General features: G+C 38.8%; 1 protein-coding gene across 1 annotated transcript in view; it reads left to right on the top strand.

Annotated features, from left to right (window-relative positions):
- Mmp20 (matrix metallopeptidase 20) overlaps positions 1–14,360 on the top strand; it is a 53,734-nt gene that overhangs the window by 25,714 nt on the left and 13,660 nt on the right. The window contains exon 7 of the mRNA XM_010642049.1: positions 13,844–13,980. Within this exon, the coding sequence (XP_010640351.1) occupies positions 13,844–13,980 (137 nt within the window). The remainder of the gene's footprint in view (positions 1–13,843; positions 13,981–14,360) is intronic.

Below are 14,360 nucleotides of genomic sequence, written 5' to 3'. Positions count from 1 at the left end.
TGTTTTTTTTTTTTTTTTTTTTTTTTTTTTTGGTAAATATCAGTAGTGGCAGTAGAAACAAAGAAGGCAGTGAGGTCAGTGATATCTCACAATTTCATACAATTATACTTAAGAAACAAAACCAAACAAATACCTCTCTGTAGAACTGTAACATTCAGCAGTTGATAATTATAGTCTGGACTATGAATACTGAGAGTGATAGTGGAACAGAAAGGAGACATAGATATAAGAAGCATCGAGAAATGAATAATCAGGGGAGGGACTAGGGAGGAGGACCAGGCTGACTAACAATGTGATGAGCTATAGGATGAGGTGTAAGCAGGGCAGTGGTCGGGACTGGGTTTGCCTCTAACTCACCACAGACCACGAGCCTCTCTTTGTCCTCTGTAAAATGGGGGTGTTGTCTGATAATAACAGTGACTTCAATGTGTTCAGTACTTATTACACTAAACATCTGGTTATCAAATGCTTATAGTACCTCTGTGAGTTAGAAAGTATTCTCTCTTTATAAGGCAGAGAAGGAATAAGCAGCTTGTTCACAGCACAAAGCTAGTGAGGTTTGAGGCTGGGTCCACGTCTCTGCTCTCACACTCCAGAGCCCATGCTCCTAATTTCCCTGCTCTGCAACCTCCGAAGGTGCCATCCAGAGCTGGAATTCCATGACTCCATAGTTCTGATCTCCTAATGGATACCACCAAAAGTCCCAGACTGAACAAAGAACAAAGAACTCTTTTAAGTCACAGTCACAGTGGCAACCAGGGAGTCACTGATTATGAAAGGGCTCATGTCTGCTCTCTCCCACTCATCCGCCTGGGATTCCGCAGACATTTCAAGCTGTGAGAGAATATTCACACAGTTTGTTTCCAAAGCAAGATGGGATGTAATACCCTTTGAAGTCTCCCTGAAGATGCTAGATACTCTGTATAGAGCATATAAGCATATTCCAGTATTGTAGGGAAGAGAAGAGAGAAATTACTGGATTTTCAGCCATACTAAAATCATATTTGCATCTTTCATAATAGTTGGGATATTTCCCCAATATTCTTTTTTTTTTCATACTGGGGATCGAACTCAGGACTTTGTGCTTGTGAGGCAGGCATGGTGCCACTGAGCTAAATCCTCAGAACTACCCAGTATACTTTTAAAGATAAAGTCAAGAATATTCAGTCACATACATATTTTAATAGAATAATAGATTTTACAAATAGAGCAAGCATACTGGCTGATCATGTCCAAATCCTTCATTTTAAAGTTAAAGTAACTTAAAGGAGTAGGGAAAGTGAGAATGGTAGGGGAAAGAAAATAAGGGAAAAGAAAAAAAACATGAAAAATTGGAAATAAAGTGTTTGTCAATGAGGAGAGGAAGAGGGGGTGAAGGGAGGGCAGGGACAAGGGGAAAAAATGAGAACCAAGACCTGTCATGTAAAGGTACAAGATCCCAATATGAATGTAACTGTACTGTATACCTAGAATGTACCAATAAACTCAACAAAAAGAAATAAATAAATAAAGTTAAAGTAACTAAGCCCAGGTGTCTCAGCACAGCAGAGCATCCACTTCAGGCCAGGTCTTCTGACTCCTAGGCAGAATCTATCCTATCACCAACATGGGCCATCTGCTGGCTGTGAAACAAGCTATTAAGCCCTGGATTTTAACTAGAATAAACCTATGCTTTTGACTGCTACACACCTGAATTAATAGGAAAAGCATTTTCAGGTTGTACTCAGACTCTGCCTTCAGATTAGGCTACCACCCTAAGGATTATTATTTTGCGGATTATTTTCCTCAAAAATAAGTTAACTCTATAAAAATAAGTTGATCATTAACTGTTGCATTTTAAAATATACATCTTAGAATTTAAAAAAGAAACATTTCTAAGGGTTCCTCAAAAATAAGTTAACTCTATAAAAATAAGTTGATCATTAACTGTTGCATTTTAAAATATACATCTTAGAATTTAAAAAAGAAACATTTCTAAGGGTTGTGCTGTAAGACCTAAAGTCTCACTTCCACTCCACGGAGCGTGAACAGCCGAAAGGCCTCCACGATGCTGGGCCCTAACACCCAGCGAGGCTCCGGGAACACGACAGAGAACCGAGAAACCCAGGAAGGAACACACCAGGCTAGATGGCAAAGAGACCTTTATTAGTCTGGCCAGACGGCACTCCCGGAGCCAGGTGGCTCAGAGAGGCAACTGCTCAGGGGCTGAGGTACTTTTTATAAGGTTTTTCTAAACAAAGAGTCAGGGAATTCACAGAACAAGACTGCAAACACATTGCTTATCTTATGCAGGAAATGTTCTAGGGTCACCTTTTGTCAAACCATTTGCCCCCGGGCGGGCTGTTAACCAAGGTAGCAATTAGCATATGAAGAAGCACAGTCTGGCCTATTAGCATGGAGTCACTTTAGCCTATTCAAGTCTTACAATCCCCACTGATTTTAGGTAGAATCAAATCCTTGATTCATTGTTTAAATTTTTAGCTAAGGGGTCACAGCAATTTGTAAAGGCATCTCTTAACAGTATGACACAATATAAGAGTCTATATCTAGATTGTAGTTCTCCTTCTTCAGCCGTGCGTAGACTCACCAGCTTCCGGTGTGGTGAGAGCAGGGCTTTGAGTGCGTTGTCTCTTGGCCTCCTAGAGTCGGATTCCCTGGAATTCTGTTTTACTCTAGAGTGGTGTAGCTGAGTTTCAGCTACCTTGATAGCTGTGGGAGTAACTACAAGTGACTCATATGGCCCTTTCTATATAGGTCAGAAAGGGGTCCTTTTCTAAATTTTAACATCACAGGGTCTTTTTTATTTTTAATTTACCCTTGAATATTTTTTTAAATACTTGCACAATTTTAACCCCTGTGATTTTATACTGGATAAGCCCTAAAGTCTCTACAACCTGTTATAAATGCTGGCCCATTGTCACTGCCTATGGAGAGAGGCAGACCAAACCTTGGAATTAAAAAAATATTATAGCTATTTTGTCAGATTTCCACATTGCCTCAAATAACTATATTATATCCTGTTTAATTTTAATAAGTGCCCTCTGCTGTGAGAAGCCCACAGTTTTATAGACTGTGCCATAGTTATATCGAGTGGCAACCAGGAATCTGTATAAACATTTACCCTCTTTCCTTTTGCCCATCGGAGAGCCTGTATGAGTGCCCATAGCTCTGCTCATTGAGCTGACCATCCAGTGGGGAGGGATCCTGCTTGGACCACTTCATCTTGAGTCATCTCTGCATAGCCAGCATAGCGTACCCAGTTTTCTATGAAGTTGCTCCCATCCTTGAGCAGGAAGGAATCAACCTCAGGCAGGGGGTCTTTTCTGCAGATCTAGATGACTGGATAACAATTCGTCAGTGACCCTGAGGCAGTCGTGGTCAGGGGGCCAGGTTCCGAGGGCAAAAAAGTAGCAGGGTTTAAGGTTTTAGCTGGAGCAAAATATAAGGGGGGGAATTTTCACAGATGAGGGCCTGATATTATGTGACTCTATTATTTGAGAGCCATCAATGTCCTGTTATTCAATAGTTCTAAAAGGCATGGGAAAACTGAATAATTTACTTTTTCCTAATGTTATCTGGTCAGCTTTCTCAATTAGCCATTACTGCAGCTGCCAGGGCTTTATAAACAAAGGAACTATCTCTTCACAGCTGGATCTAAACTCTAAGATAAATATATCACTGGTTAATTCTATGGCCCTATTCCGTCAAGGAGCACCCCTAAAGCAGTATGATTTCTTTTAGTCAGGTACAAACTAAAAGGCTGGATCACATTTAGGATCCCTGATACAGGGGGGCAGCAGAAAGAGTTAGTTTTAGCTGTTTAAATGCTGACTCTTGCTCTTTACTCTATAATAATCACTGTCTTTCTGGGGCCTTTAAAGATTTATACATATAGAGAATCTAGATCCTGTAAAAACCTTTTATCTCAAAAATTTTTTATGTTTTAATTTAAGTCCTTTTATCTCTAAGCAGCACAAACTTTATATCCTGCCTCTTGAAGCAGCATTAATACTCTCTCAATATCCTATTTAGTACATCCAAAAATTAACAATAATCATAATTTTATGTATGAAACTTCATAACCTTTAATCTAATTAGGTATCAAAAGCATTTTTATAGAACCTCTTAATAACTTTTTCTACAGAAATCCTATTTTGAAAATTGGGCACTATAAACATAACACAATAGCATATCTAGAATTTAACCCTTTGATGATAACCAATGTAAACATTCTATAACAACATATTTGGCCATGTTTACTGGGGGTATATCTTTTCAGAAGGCATTAGTGAATAGACCAGAATAAATTTTCTCTGAGTAGCTGTCTTTTTTACTATTAACAGTTTATCTAGATCTGAGTTTATACCTAATTATCTTGACAAAATTTTAACTTATAAAACCAGGTTATAGGAATTAACAAATTATTAGTATCCTTGCTGTCATTTCAATCTAGTATAATTGGACAAATACCTTTCAAACAATTGTACAGACACAAACTTGTAAGACAATTTGTGAAACTATAATACACTCAAATGTATTTTGACCAATTGAATTATAAGGCAGGTGGCAGCACCATTGAGCTAAATAAATCTCCAGCCCTAACCTCTTTTAGTTAACACTAGTCAAAACTTTGGTAGATCAATTAACAGATCTCATAGAATTAGAATCAAAAGGAATGAAAGCTCTGTTATTATAAAAGTAAACCTTCTGTAACAAACTTGAAACCAACAAGCAAATATATATAATTTTGTTAAATCACTTCCACATACCTTCTCTACATACTTAAGCCTTCTGGTCTTGTATATCTTTCTTTATATCTTTCTAACAAGACAAACATACAAAATCTTTTCATATCAAAAGTGTATTTCTTTTACCCATAGCTTTTCTACTATCTTCTTCTGTCTCATTTACTATTAACCTTCTATAGCAAACTTCAGCTATTAAAATCTTAAAGTGTTCTTTTTTTTTTTCAAGATTGTTACATCTTAAAATTTGACTGGCTATCTATAGAACAGTATTAACCTTGAGTTTTTATCAACAAAGTATAAAAGACCAAGTTAACCCTATAATTGAAATTCAAAAATTTGCAATGCACAATAAATGTTTAAAGCACACCAATTAAACTTAATTTTAATTGAAACAAAGATACATTTATCAAATAGTTAAAATTTTCTAACTTGATTTTTGTTGTAAAAATCTCTTGATGTCTGCCAAAACACAATTGCAGTTTCTCTGGCTTGCAGTTTTTTTTTCCTTATATTTTTGTCTTTCAGAATTTTCCTACCTGATTTTAATCCATTAGAGATTTTCTCATTTTAGTTCTGTTAATCTGAGTGTAAGCCCTGTTTCATCTTTTTTCTGAGTCCCATCATGCTTTCCCATTTGCATCCTCCAGTGCAGTAAGGTTAAACAACTTTGTTCTACCCTTACCTCCTTCATACCTTCTATCTTAGCAACTCAAGTGGAGGGGAGACATCTCGACCTCCTCCAAAGGGGAAACACTGGGATTTGCCTGTAACGATGTCACATTTTCTGAGAGACAAGTTTACCACAGGAAAATGGCAGATTTAGCAAGCAGGTGTTTTACAAACAAAACTAAATAGTTCTTACTAGCAGCTGATTACCACAGAGCAGAAAAGCTTGAGTAGCTCCTAGAGCACAAGAGGCTCCACATTATCAAAGTCTCAGGTAAGTAAAACAAAGGCAGATAACTTTTCTTTTGTCTAGGTTTTTTTTTTTTTTTCCTTTGGGGCCAAGTCTGGCTTAGCTGAGACCATGATAACTCACAAAGTTTTTAAGCATCTTTGGTTGCAGTTTTATCTTATAGTCCCCCACAAAATCTGTATCAAAATTTTTAATTATGCACTTCAGAACAGTTGGTTTGGCATCAGCATTTCCCATAACTATTAGATATTCCCTTGTCCCCTGATGCAATGCAAGACAAAGGGTGGGGTGCCAGGGTTCTGTTTCAGAAAACAGCCTTGTTTATTTGCCTGGAGGGCTCTTTAAGCATAAGCCCTCCTCCCTTCCTTTTGATGTACAAGGGAAGCTACCCAGCTCTTCCCATTCACTCTCCTAACCAATTCTCTTTCACACACAGTCACCTAAGAAGTTAATACATTCCCTCCCTGGGTCCCCTTCCAAAGACAAACTAGGGAGCAACCCAGGGGATCTCACCATTCAGACAGATGATTTTATTCATTTTCCTTCTTTCTGTTCAACTATTGACGAGCCGGCCTCTGCGTCCTAGAAAGGGAACCCAGGAAATCCTGGGGGCACGCACCTTTTCCCTTCCAAGGAGGCAGACAGTCGCTTGCTCAGGTGGGACTCGGATTGACACAGGGAGCGAAGCTTTCCATGAGAGAATTTAATCCCGTAATCATCCTTCTGCTCAGGGATAAAAAACAATTTTAAAATTAGTTAGAAAGCAATCCATTGGGGTGGTCTTGGAGCTGGATGCTCCCATCTTGTCCCTAGGAACAAATTTAGTTTAACACTCAACAGATGAGACACTGACAAGACAGACAGGCGCCACACAAAAAGAAAAGCTTTGATTCTACTACCCGGAGTCCTCGTCAGGGCCGGGGTCAGGGGAGGTTTCCCAGCTCGTCAGCCACCTCGATCCTGACAAACAAGACAGTTGCAACCGCCAGCACAAAGCTTACCTCCGGAGGCTTTCAAAGGTCTGTGTCTGAGAATCTCCTGCTGGATCCAGCAAAAGAGACTCTCGGCCGGATTTACAGTTCCCGCCTGGGTATCTCGCTGGGGCCTCCAATATGTAAGACCTAAAGTCTCACTTCCACTCCACGGAGCGTGAACAGCCGAAAGGCCTCCACGATGCTGGGCCCTAACACCCAGCGAGGCTCCGGGAACACGACAGAGAACCGAGAAACCCAGGAAGGAACACACCAGGCTAGATGGTAAAAGAGACCTTTATTAGTCTGGCCAGATGGCACTCCCGGAGCCAGGTGGCTCAGAGAGGCAACTGCTCAGGGGCTGAGGTACTTTTTATAAGGTTTTTCTAAACAAAGAGTCAGGGAATTCACAGAACAAGACTGCAAACACGTTGCTTATCTTATGCAGGAAATGTTCTAGGGTCACCTTTTGTCAAACCATTTGCCCTTGGGCGGGCTGTTAACCAAGGTAGCAATTATCATATGAAGAAGCACAGTCTGGTCTATTAGCATGGAGTCACTTTAGCCTATTCAAGTCTTACAGTGCAAATAGGAATTGAAGAGAAGGATGGATGTAAGGGACATTCTGGAGCACTCAGCAGCAGAATTAGGACAAGAATTTGGCCAGAACAATGGAAAAGAAGAGTCAAGGGAGGAACTAGCCCATGGCTGAGAGTATAATAATAGCATCATTTATATCAGAAAAGTCGAGAGGGTTTGCTGGACATATAAAGAAGTAGCATCGGATGTGTCCAATTTAAAATGATGACAGTTCGAGTGCGACTTTATATAAATAAGCTAGTTCAGCAAGAGGTGACAGCTGGAGGTTTCATAAGCTTTGATTCTCCCACACGGAGGAGGCAGTTAAAGATGTGAGCATGGGTAAAAGATATGAAGAGAGAATGAAGAGAACGCAAGGAAATCTAGGGAGTGAGCCTCTGAAATGACAGCACTGAGGAGAAGCATCAAAGGAAAGGAAGGAGTGAGGCAGCATTCTAAAATTAGCAATAACAATAGCAATAATAATAGCTGACATTTCATGGTCATCTATGACGAGCTCTGAACTGTGCTAAGCATTTTACACACATTTACTCATTTAATCCGCAGTGTTATTGTTCCTAGCTAGAATGTTATCCTCAGTCTGTTTGACATCAGACACAAAAGCCCCTGTGGTAGACCCCCAAATAAATCAGGGAAGGGAGGCTTATCTTACTTTTGGAGTTTTGTTTTGAATGACCAATGTGGAAAATGCTGCTGAGGTCACCAGACTGAGGAGTGAAGAAAAGACACCGATTGGCCAGGATAATTATGGAATGTGAGCACAGCAGAGGAGTGAGATTTAGGGCAGGTCAGGAAGAGTTACAGAGCAAATAGTGGGAGGAAATGAAAGTAGTAGCTATAGATCCTCTGGAGAATCTTGTTGCTCAAAAAGGAAGTTAAGATAACAGTTGGCAGAGGCAGCATGGTCAAAAGAGGATTTCATGTTTGAAAACATGAAAAAGAGCCATGAAGAAAGCCATGAAGAGAGAGAAATGCAAAATTCTATAGGAAGGAGGGACAGTAAAATCAATAACCACTGCGGTTAGAGCATTGGAATGGCTTGAGGAAAGCCCCAGAAAATGTTTCTCCTTCATATTTTTCCTGGGGCTGTATCTTTTCTGGCTACAGGGTTGCTTCATTGAAGGTCAAAATATGGAGTGTATTCACTTAGAGCACTTTATTGATGTGTTAAAAATGTAGACAAAGAAGCAAGTGAGCTAAGATCTCTGACTCCATCTTTTTGTTTGTTTGTTTTTCTCATTGAATTTATTGGTACATTTTAGGTATACACTACAGCTACATTCATCATTGGGATGCTGTACCTTTACATGACAAGTCTTGGTTCTCATTTTTCCCCTTATCCCTGCTCCTCCCTTCACCCTCTCCTCCTCTCCCCATTTACAAACATTTTATTTCCATTTTTTCATATTTTTTTCTTTTCCCTTATTTCCTTTCCCCTACCCTTCCCACTTTCCCTACACCTTTAGCCCTTTTCTTCCTATTCCATGTTGCTAATTATCCCTTTAGGATCTTGTGTACTATTATAGTTTTTCACACCAGAGAAACTATTCAGTATTTATACATGTGTGACTTATTTATTTCACTTAGGAGTATATCCTCAATATGTATCCATTTTCCTATGAATGACTCTAATTTCTCATTCTTTATGGCTGAGTACTATTCCATTTTATAGTTATTACAAACTGTGCTGCTATAAACATAGGTGTGCATATATCACTGTGATATGATTCTTTCAATTATTTTGGAACAATACCCAGCAGAGGGATGGCTGGGTCAAATAGAACCTCTAGTCCCAGCTCTTTGAGGTATCTCCATATTGATTTCCATAGTGGTTGCACCAGTCTGCACTCCCACCAACAATGGAAAAGGGTTCCTTTCTCCCCACAACCCCGCCATCATTTGTTATTGGTTGATTTCTTGATAGCAGCCATTCTTTGTGGGGTGAGGTGAAATCACAGCATTGTTTTCATCTGCATCTCTCCAATGACTAGTGATGTGGAACATTTTTTCATATATTTACTTGCTGCTTTTACTTCTTTTTCTGAGAAATGTCTGTTCATTTCAGATGCCCATTTTTGAATCGGGTCTTTATATTTGGAGCGGCTGATTTTTTTGAGTTCTTTTATATTCTAGATAATAGTCCTTTGTCTGAGGAACATCTGGTAAAAATTTTTTCCCATATTGTAGGTTGTCTTTTAGTTCTGTTGATGGTTTCTTTGGCAGTGCAGAAACTTTTTGCTAAAATGGGATCCCAGTTGATTCTTTTTGCTAGTCCCTGTTCTACTGAGGATTTGTTCATAAAGTCTTTTCCTATACCAGTGTCTTCAAGAGTTCTGCCTAAATTATCTTCCAGCAAATTTAGTGACTCTTTTTTAATATTTAGATTCTGACTCCGTCATTTCTTCTGAACTCTCTCCTTTTGAGTGAGAATTTGGCCTTTTGCATCTTCACAGGTTATGACTTCACAGGTTAATAAGGATTCTGGTAGACTGCTCAGGTGGACATAAACACTTAATTTAAGGGCACAGTGCACAGCTTTGACTATTTTTAGCTCACATAACTGTCTACACCTGGGTTTTTTATTTTATGAGCTGTACTTTTCTTGGGTTCAGTGAAGAGGATGATGCATGGTTGACTTCTTGGCTTCTGAAATGTGCAGCCCTGATTAGTGAACCCAAAAAAGTAGACGGCTTCTCAGACAATATCATGATCATGTGAACCTCAAAGTTTTCTATGAAACAATTTCAGAAGGAAGTTTACCTACACTGACAAACTCCATATTTAAGTTTTACGTATCATCCATTAATAAATGTATAGAGTAAAAACATTTTAAGAATCTACTATTAATTGTAAAAATAGATCAGTTTATAAAACATTTTCATATGCTTTGCATTAATTGATCATTTGTAGTAATTATGTAAAGTATTATTCTCACTCTTATTTGACAGAAGGGAATTGAGTACTCAAAAAATTAAATGACTCATTTATCTTGTGGGGAAAGGTTTCTGAGCATCCCTTGTTTCTTTCATTGTGCCGCATTGCCTAATCTGAGGGGAGTAAGCAGCAATTAAATTGATAGCATCAGAAAGATAGAAAGAAAAAAAATCTATCCTTCTCCTGAAGTACGAAACAAAAATGACAGGAAAATGCCAGAAAGCAGAATGGCAGGTCATAGAGAGTGGGGTTGAAGAGAAGAGAAAATGAGGGCATTCATTCAGCTGGGACTCAATTACCTTGATGGTCTAGCAAATGGGAGGTAAAGGTGTCCCTTGGAACAGAAAGAGTAATGGAACCAGCTTAGGTGTTGGGAAGTAAAGCTGGTTGGGGATGACACAAAAGAACAAAAGTTTAGCTCGGTGGTAAAATGTGACCTTTACATGGTAAAGGGACTGGGTTTGATCCCTCATACTAAAAGAAAAGAAAAGATTCACCAATACGCATCAAGATGCACCAGGCACTATGATCAACCACAGGATAGAAAAATGAGTAATACATGATCTTGACCCCAAAAAATACAAAGGACAAGTAAAGAGCTGCAAGAGGCCAGGGGAGGTTATCAATAACTTGACTTCAAATTTGATGAATTAATTACAATTCTAGAACAAAAGGAAATGAAAATTTCAGGGAATATGAAATGTGCTAATCCAATATTTCCTGCTCAACCCTCTGGCACTTTACTTATTGAGCCAACAAATATTTATTGAACCTTGATTATGTGCCTGGTACATGTAAGCTACTGGGTACACAAAGACCATTCATGAGGCTAAATATCTAATCATCTGGTCTATGCTATCAAAAGTTTCATTATTTTGCCCTCCATATCAAAGATCAGATTACAGACTATTGACATGATCTGTTTATCTGTCGTTATTACTCAGTCCTAATATAAACTGCTGCTGTTCTTTTACAACAAGCTTATAGGAGGTTTTTTTAATTGTATTTTAAATCCATTTACAGATGTAATAGAAAATTACTTACTATAATATATCATAACAGTGCTTCAACTAGTATTTCTTAATTTGGACACTACTGCTATTTTGAGCCAAATAAGCTCATTATGTTGGGCTGTCTTGTTCATGAAGGGATTTACTGGTACTCCTGGTTCTGATAGCACTGCCCAAGTTTAGTTGTGACAACCAAAATTGTCACCAAGCATTGCCAAATGTCCCCCAGGGCTTGAAATCATGCTTGATTTAGAATGACTACTTCAATTTAGGCCTCACAATCCCCACAGTATCCTAAATCAAAATTTATTCAGTCAGAAATTTAGATTCTACTGTGAAAAATTCCAAAAGTATGTTTTGTTTTATCTGCCCTCTTAACCACTATTTATCATATTGAGTGATTCAAGACATCAGTGTCTCATAAGGGGTAGGAATTAATTTTGCCTAGAGTTCCTTATTGATATTTAAATGAGAAGTGAAGGAAAGTTCCCACTTCATAAAATGCACAGGGAGAAAGCAGATGGAAGTTGGCCACCCCTCACCAGATATAGTTGAGACAGTGCCTAGTTGTTCGAAGATCTGTTTGCTACATTCTTCCCACCTTCTCCCCGTCCTCAGCTTGACCATGAGAAACCCTTAAAATGTGCACTCTGCTCCTTAGTGCAGTGCCTTACACAGAGTCAGCATTTTAGCATTATGATTAAATTGCATCCAGTGGAAAACACTTGATCTCAGATTCCTCACCAATTAACTCAAGAAACAGTTGCTGAACCTTTCTGGGAACCTAAAATTATGCTCATTGTGAGGTGATGGAAAGAAAAGAGAAGGGAGAAGCAGTTTCTTTGGCCTTCAGAAAAGTCCAGGTCTCACGGGACAAAAGATCAAGTTATAAACAAAGAAAAATTAGCAATCATAAGACTGACAGTGAGCAAGTAGACGAGCCAGGGTATGTGACAAAAATCAAGACAGCTGAAGTTTAGTCCAGGTTCTGCCTGCCCCTAACAACCATGTGAACTTTGACCCATCAGACTTTCTGGGTCTTAGTTTTCCATCTGCTAATACTTGTGTTCCAGGTAAGGCTGTGATATTTTGGGTCTGCAGTGAATCAGTGTACCCTAAATGACTCCTTCCACCCCGTTAATTACCAATAGTTGCTGTTCAATTAATGGGAAACTAGGTAAATAGTTTATAAAATGGATGGCATCTCTCCATGTGACACTTTGCAGTTCATAGTGCAATTTTACATACATTATCTCATTTCATCCTCCTAAAATCTCATGACATTGGCCAGGGAATGAGTATTCTCATTTAAGAAATGAAACTAGGCTTGGAGATGCCGAGCAGCAGCAGGGCTAGAACTCTAGCTTCCATCTTTTGAAACACCATGAGTCTTTTCTTCTGCATCACAATTCTTAGGAAACATAAGAAATTTTTTTTTCTCTTCTCAATATCTCTCCTTTTGAGATTTTATCATCATTTTAAGTTTCCACACCTGGGATGTTCCAATTACTCGCTAAATGTGGTGAGGTATGCCTTTGGTATATTGTCAGAGCACCCAAACTTAACTGAATAGCACTGATCACTGACTCATAATGGCCTGATTATTTATCAGTCTCTCATACCACAGTGAAAACATTTTGAAGGGAGGACCTCGGTCTTATTCCATGTTTCATCCTTGATAACTACCAGAGAGCCTTGTGAAGGATGTTCCGTAAACACTCAACACAAGATTTGGGGAGTGCCTAAACTACATGTTGAAAGTCAAAACTTTACTGCAGTTTATCGGTTTACAGATAATTTTGTCCATTAATTATGGGCTTCTAAGTAGCCAAATAAGCTATATATGTTTTATTAATTTTTATCTGTATTAGTACACGTTTGCAGAATACGCAATTTACAGTCATCTTGGGGAGTACATATATGTACATAATACTTCTTGCTTCTTTTTTTAATCCCTTTCCCTTCCCTCCCTCTGCCCTCCCTCCTCCTATACATGTTTTATAAGAAGGGTTTTCATATCCAAAATGCAAAATGAGCAATATTTACATTGGAAATTCAGCCAAGCAACTTCATGTGTATACTGCCACAGTTTTATGAAAATAATGTTGGATAAGAGGATGAATACATTACTAACCTGAAATTAATATGTATATATTGGGTTTTCCATCAAGCTCAAAGATGCAAATACTTCCAATAGAAAATTATAGCGGCAACACTAGAATTTATGATTATTAATGTTTTTCCTGTTTCTACAGGAAATAACTAACATGTCCTAAACACAAACTTTTGGTTCATTTGTACAATATTTATCATGTTCATCTTCTATTTGGCTTCTTGAGATTTTTAATTTTTAAAAGGTCAGAATAGGAAACAGAGATTTGCATAAGTAATATTTGGAACACGGGTGCAAAGCTTTAATGTGTAAGTTGTTAATGCTATTTCCTTGTGATATCCTTGATGTTTTGAATATCCTTAAATAAATGAAGGAAAGGGGATTACAGAGATGCTAACACAATGAAAAGGGAGAAAAAACATCATAAGGTTTTTAAAAATGTGTTATTTTTATAAATACAGCAAAGGAGCAGGGCATTAAGCCTGCCTCTGAAGTGTGTCTTGCAGTCCACAATTTAAGACCTAAATCAAGCCTTGATCTTGTTTTCTTAGGATTTTCTGGCGACGGCAGGTTCACTTGTTGGCAGAGATTCGGCCCAGCACTATCACCAGCTCCTTCCCCCAGCTCATGTCCAATGTGGATGCAGCTTATGAAGTGGCTGAAAGGGGCGTTGCTTACTTCTTCAAAGGTACTCTACAGACCCCTCAAAGAAAGAAAAGGCACAGATGCCTGGGCCCCATCCATTCGGAATGTGTCGGCGTGGGTTGGAAATGCCCTGTTGTAACAATGATGGGAATAACAGTGACTATCAACTGTTCTAACCCAACCTTTGACTTTAGAGAAGCAGCACACTAAATGGCCATGTTCAAGGAGCCTGGAACCTGGTTCCTGCCCCCTCTGCTGAGGGTGACATGGCATATTGCACTGAGAGCCTTTAATGTTTTAACAGTGCCCCAGCTGCAGTGCAATGGTCAGAAGCAGCTGGGAGGAAGACACCCATGATTTCAAGAGGTTGGACACACATTGTACCCCTTTCTAGCTTTAGCCCTTTATTATTTGAGTGACTTT

Source organism: Fukomys damarensis, unplaced genomic scaffold, assembly GCF_012274545.1.
Source record: "Fukomys damarensis isolate Sample0158 unplaced genomic scaffold, DMR_v1.0_HiC HiC_scaffold_16, whole genome shotgun sequence".
Classification (NCBI taxonomy): domain Eukaryota; kingdom Metazoa; phylum Chordata; class Mammalia; order Rodentia; family Bathyergidae; genus Fukomys; species Fukomys damarensis.
Note: the sequence above shows the minus strand (reverse complement) of the source record. Positions and strands in the feature narration are given on the sequence as shown.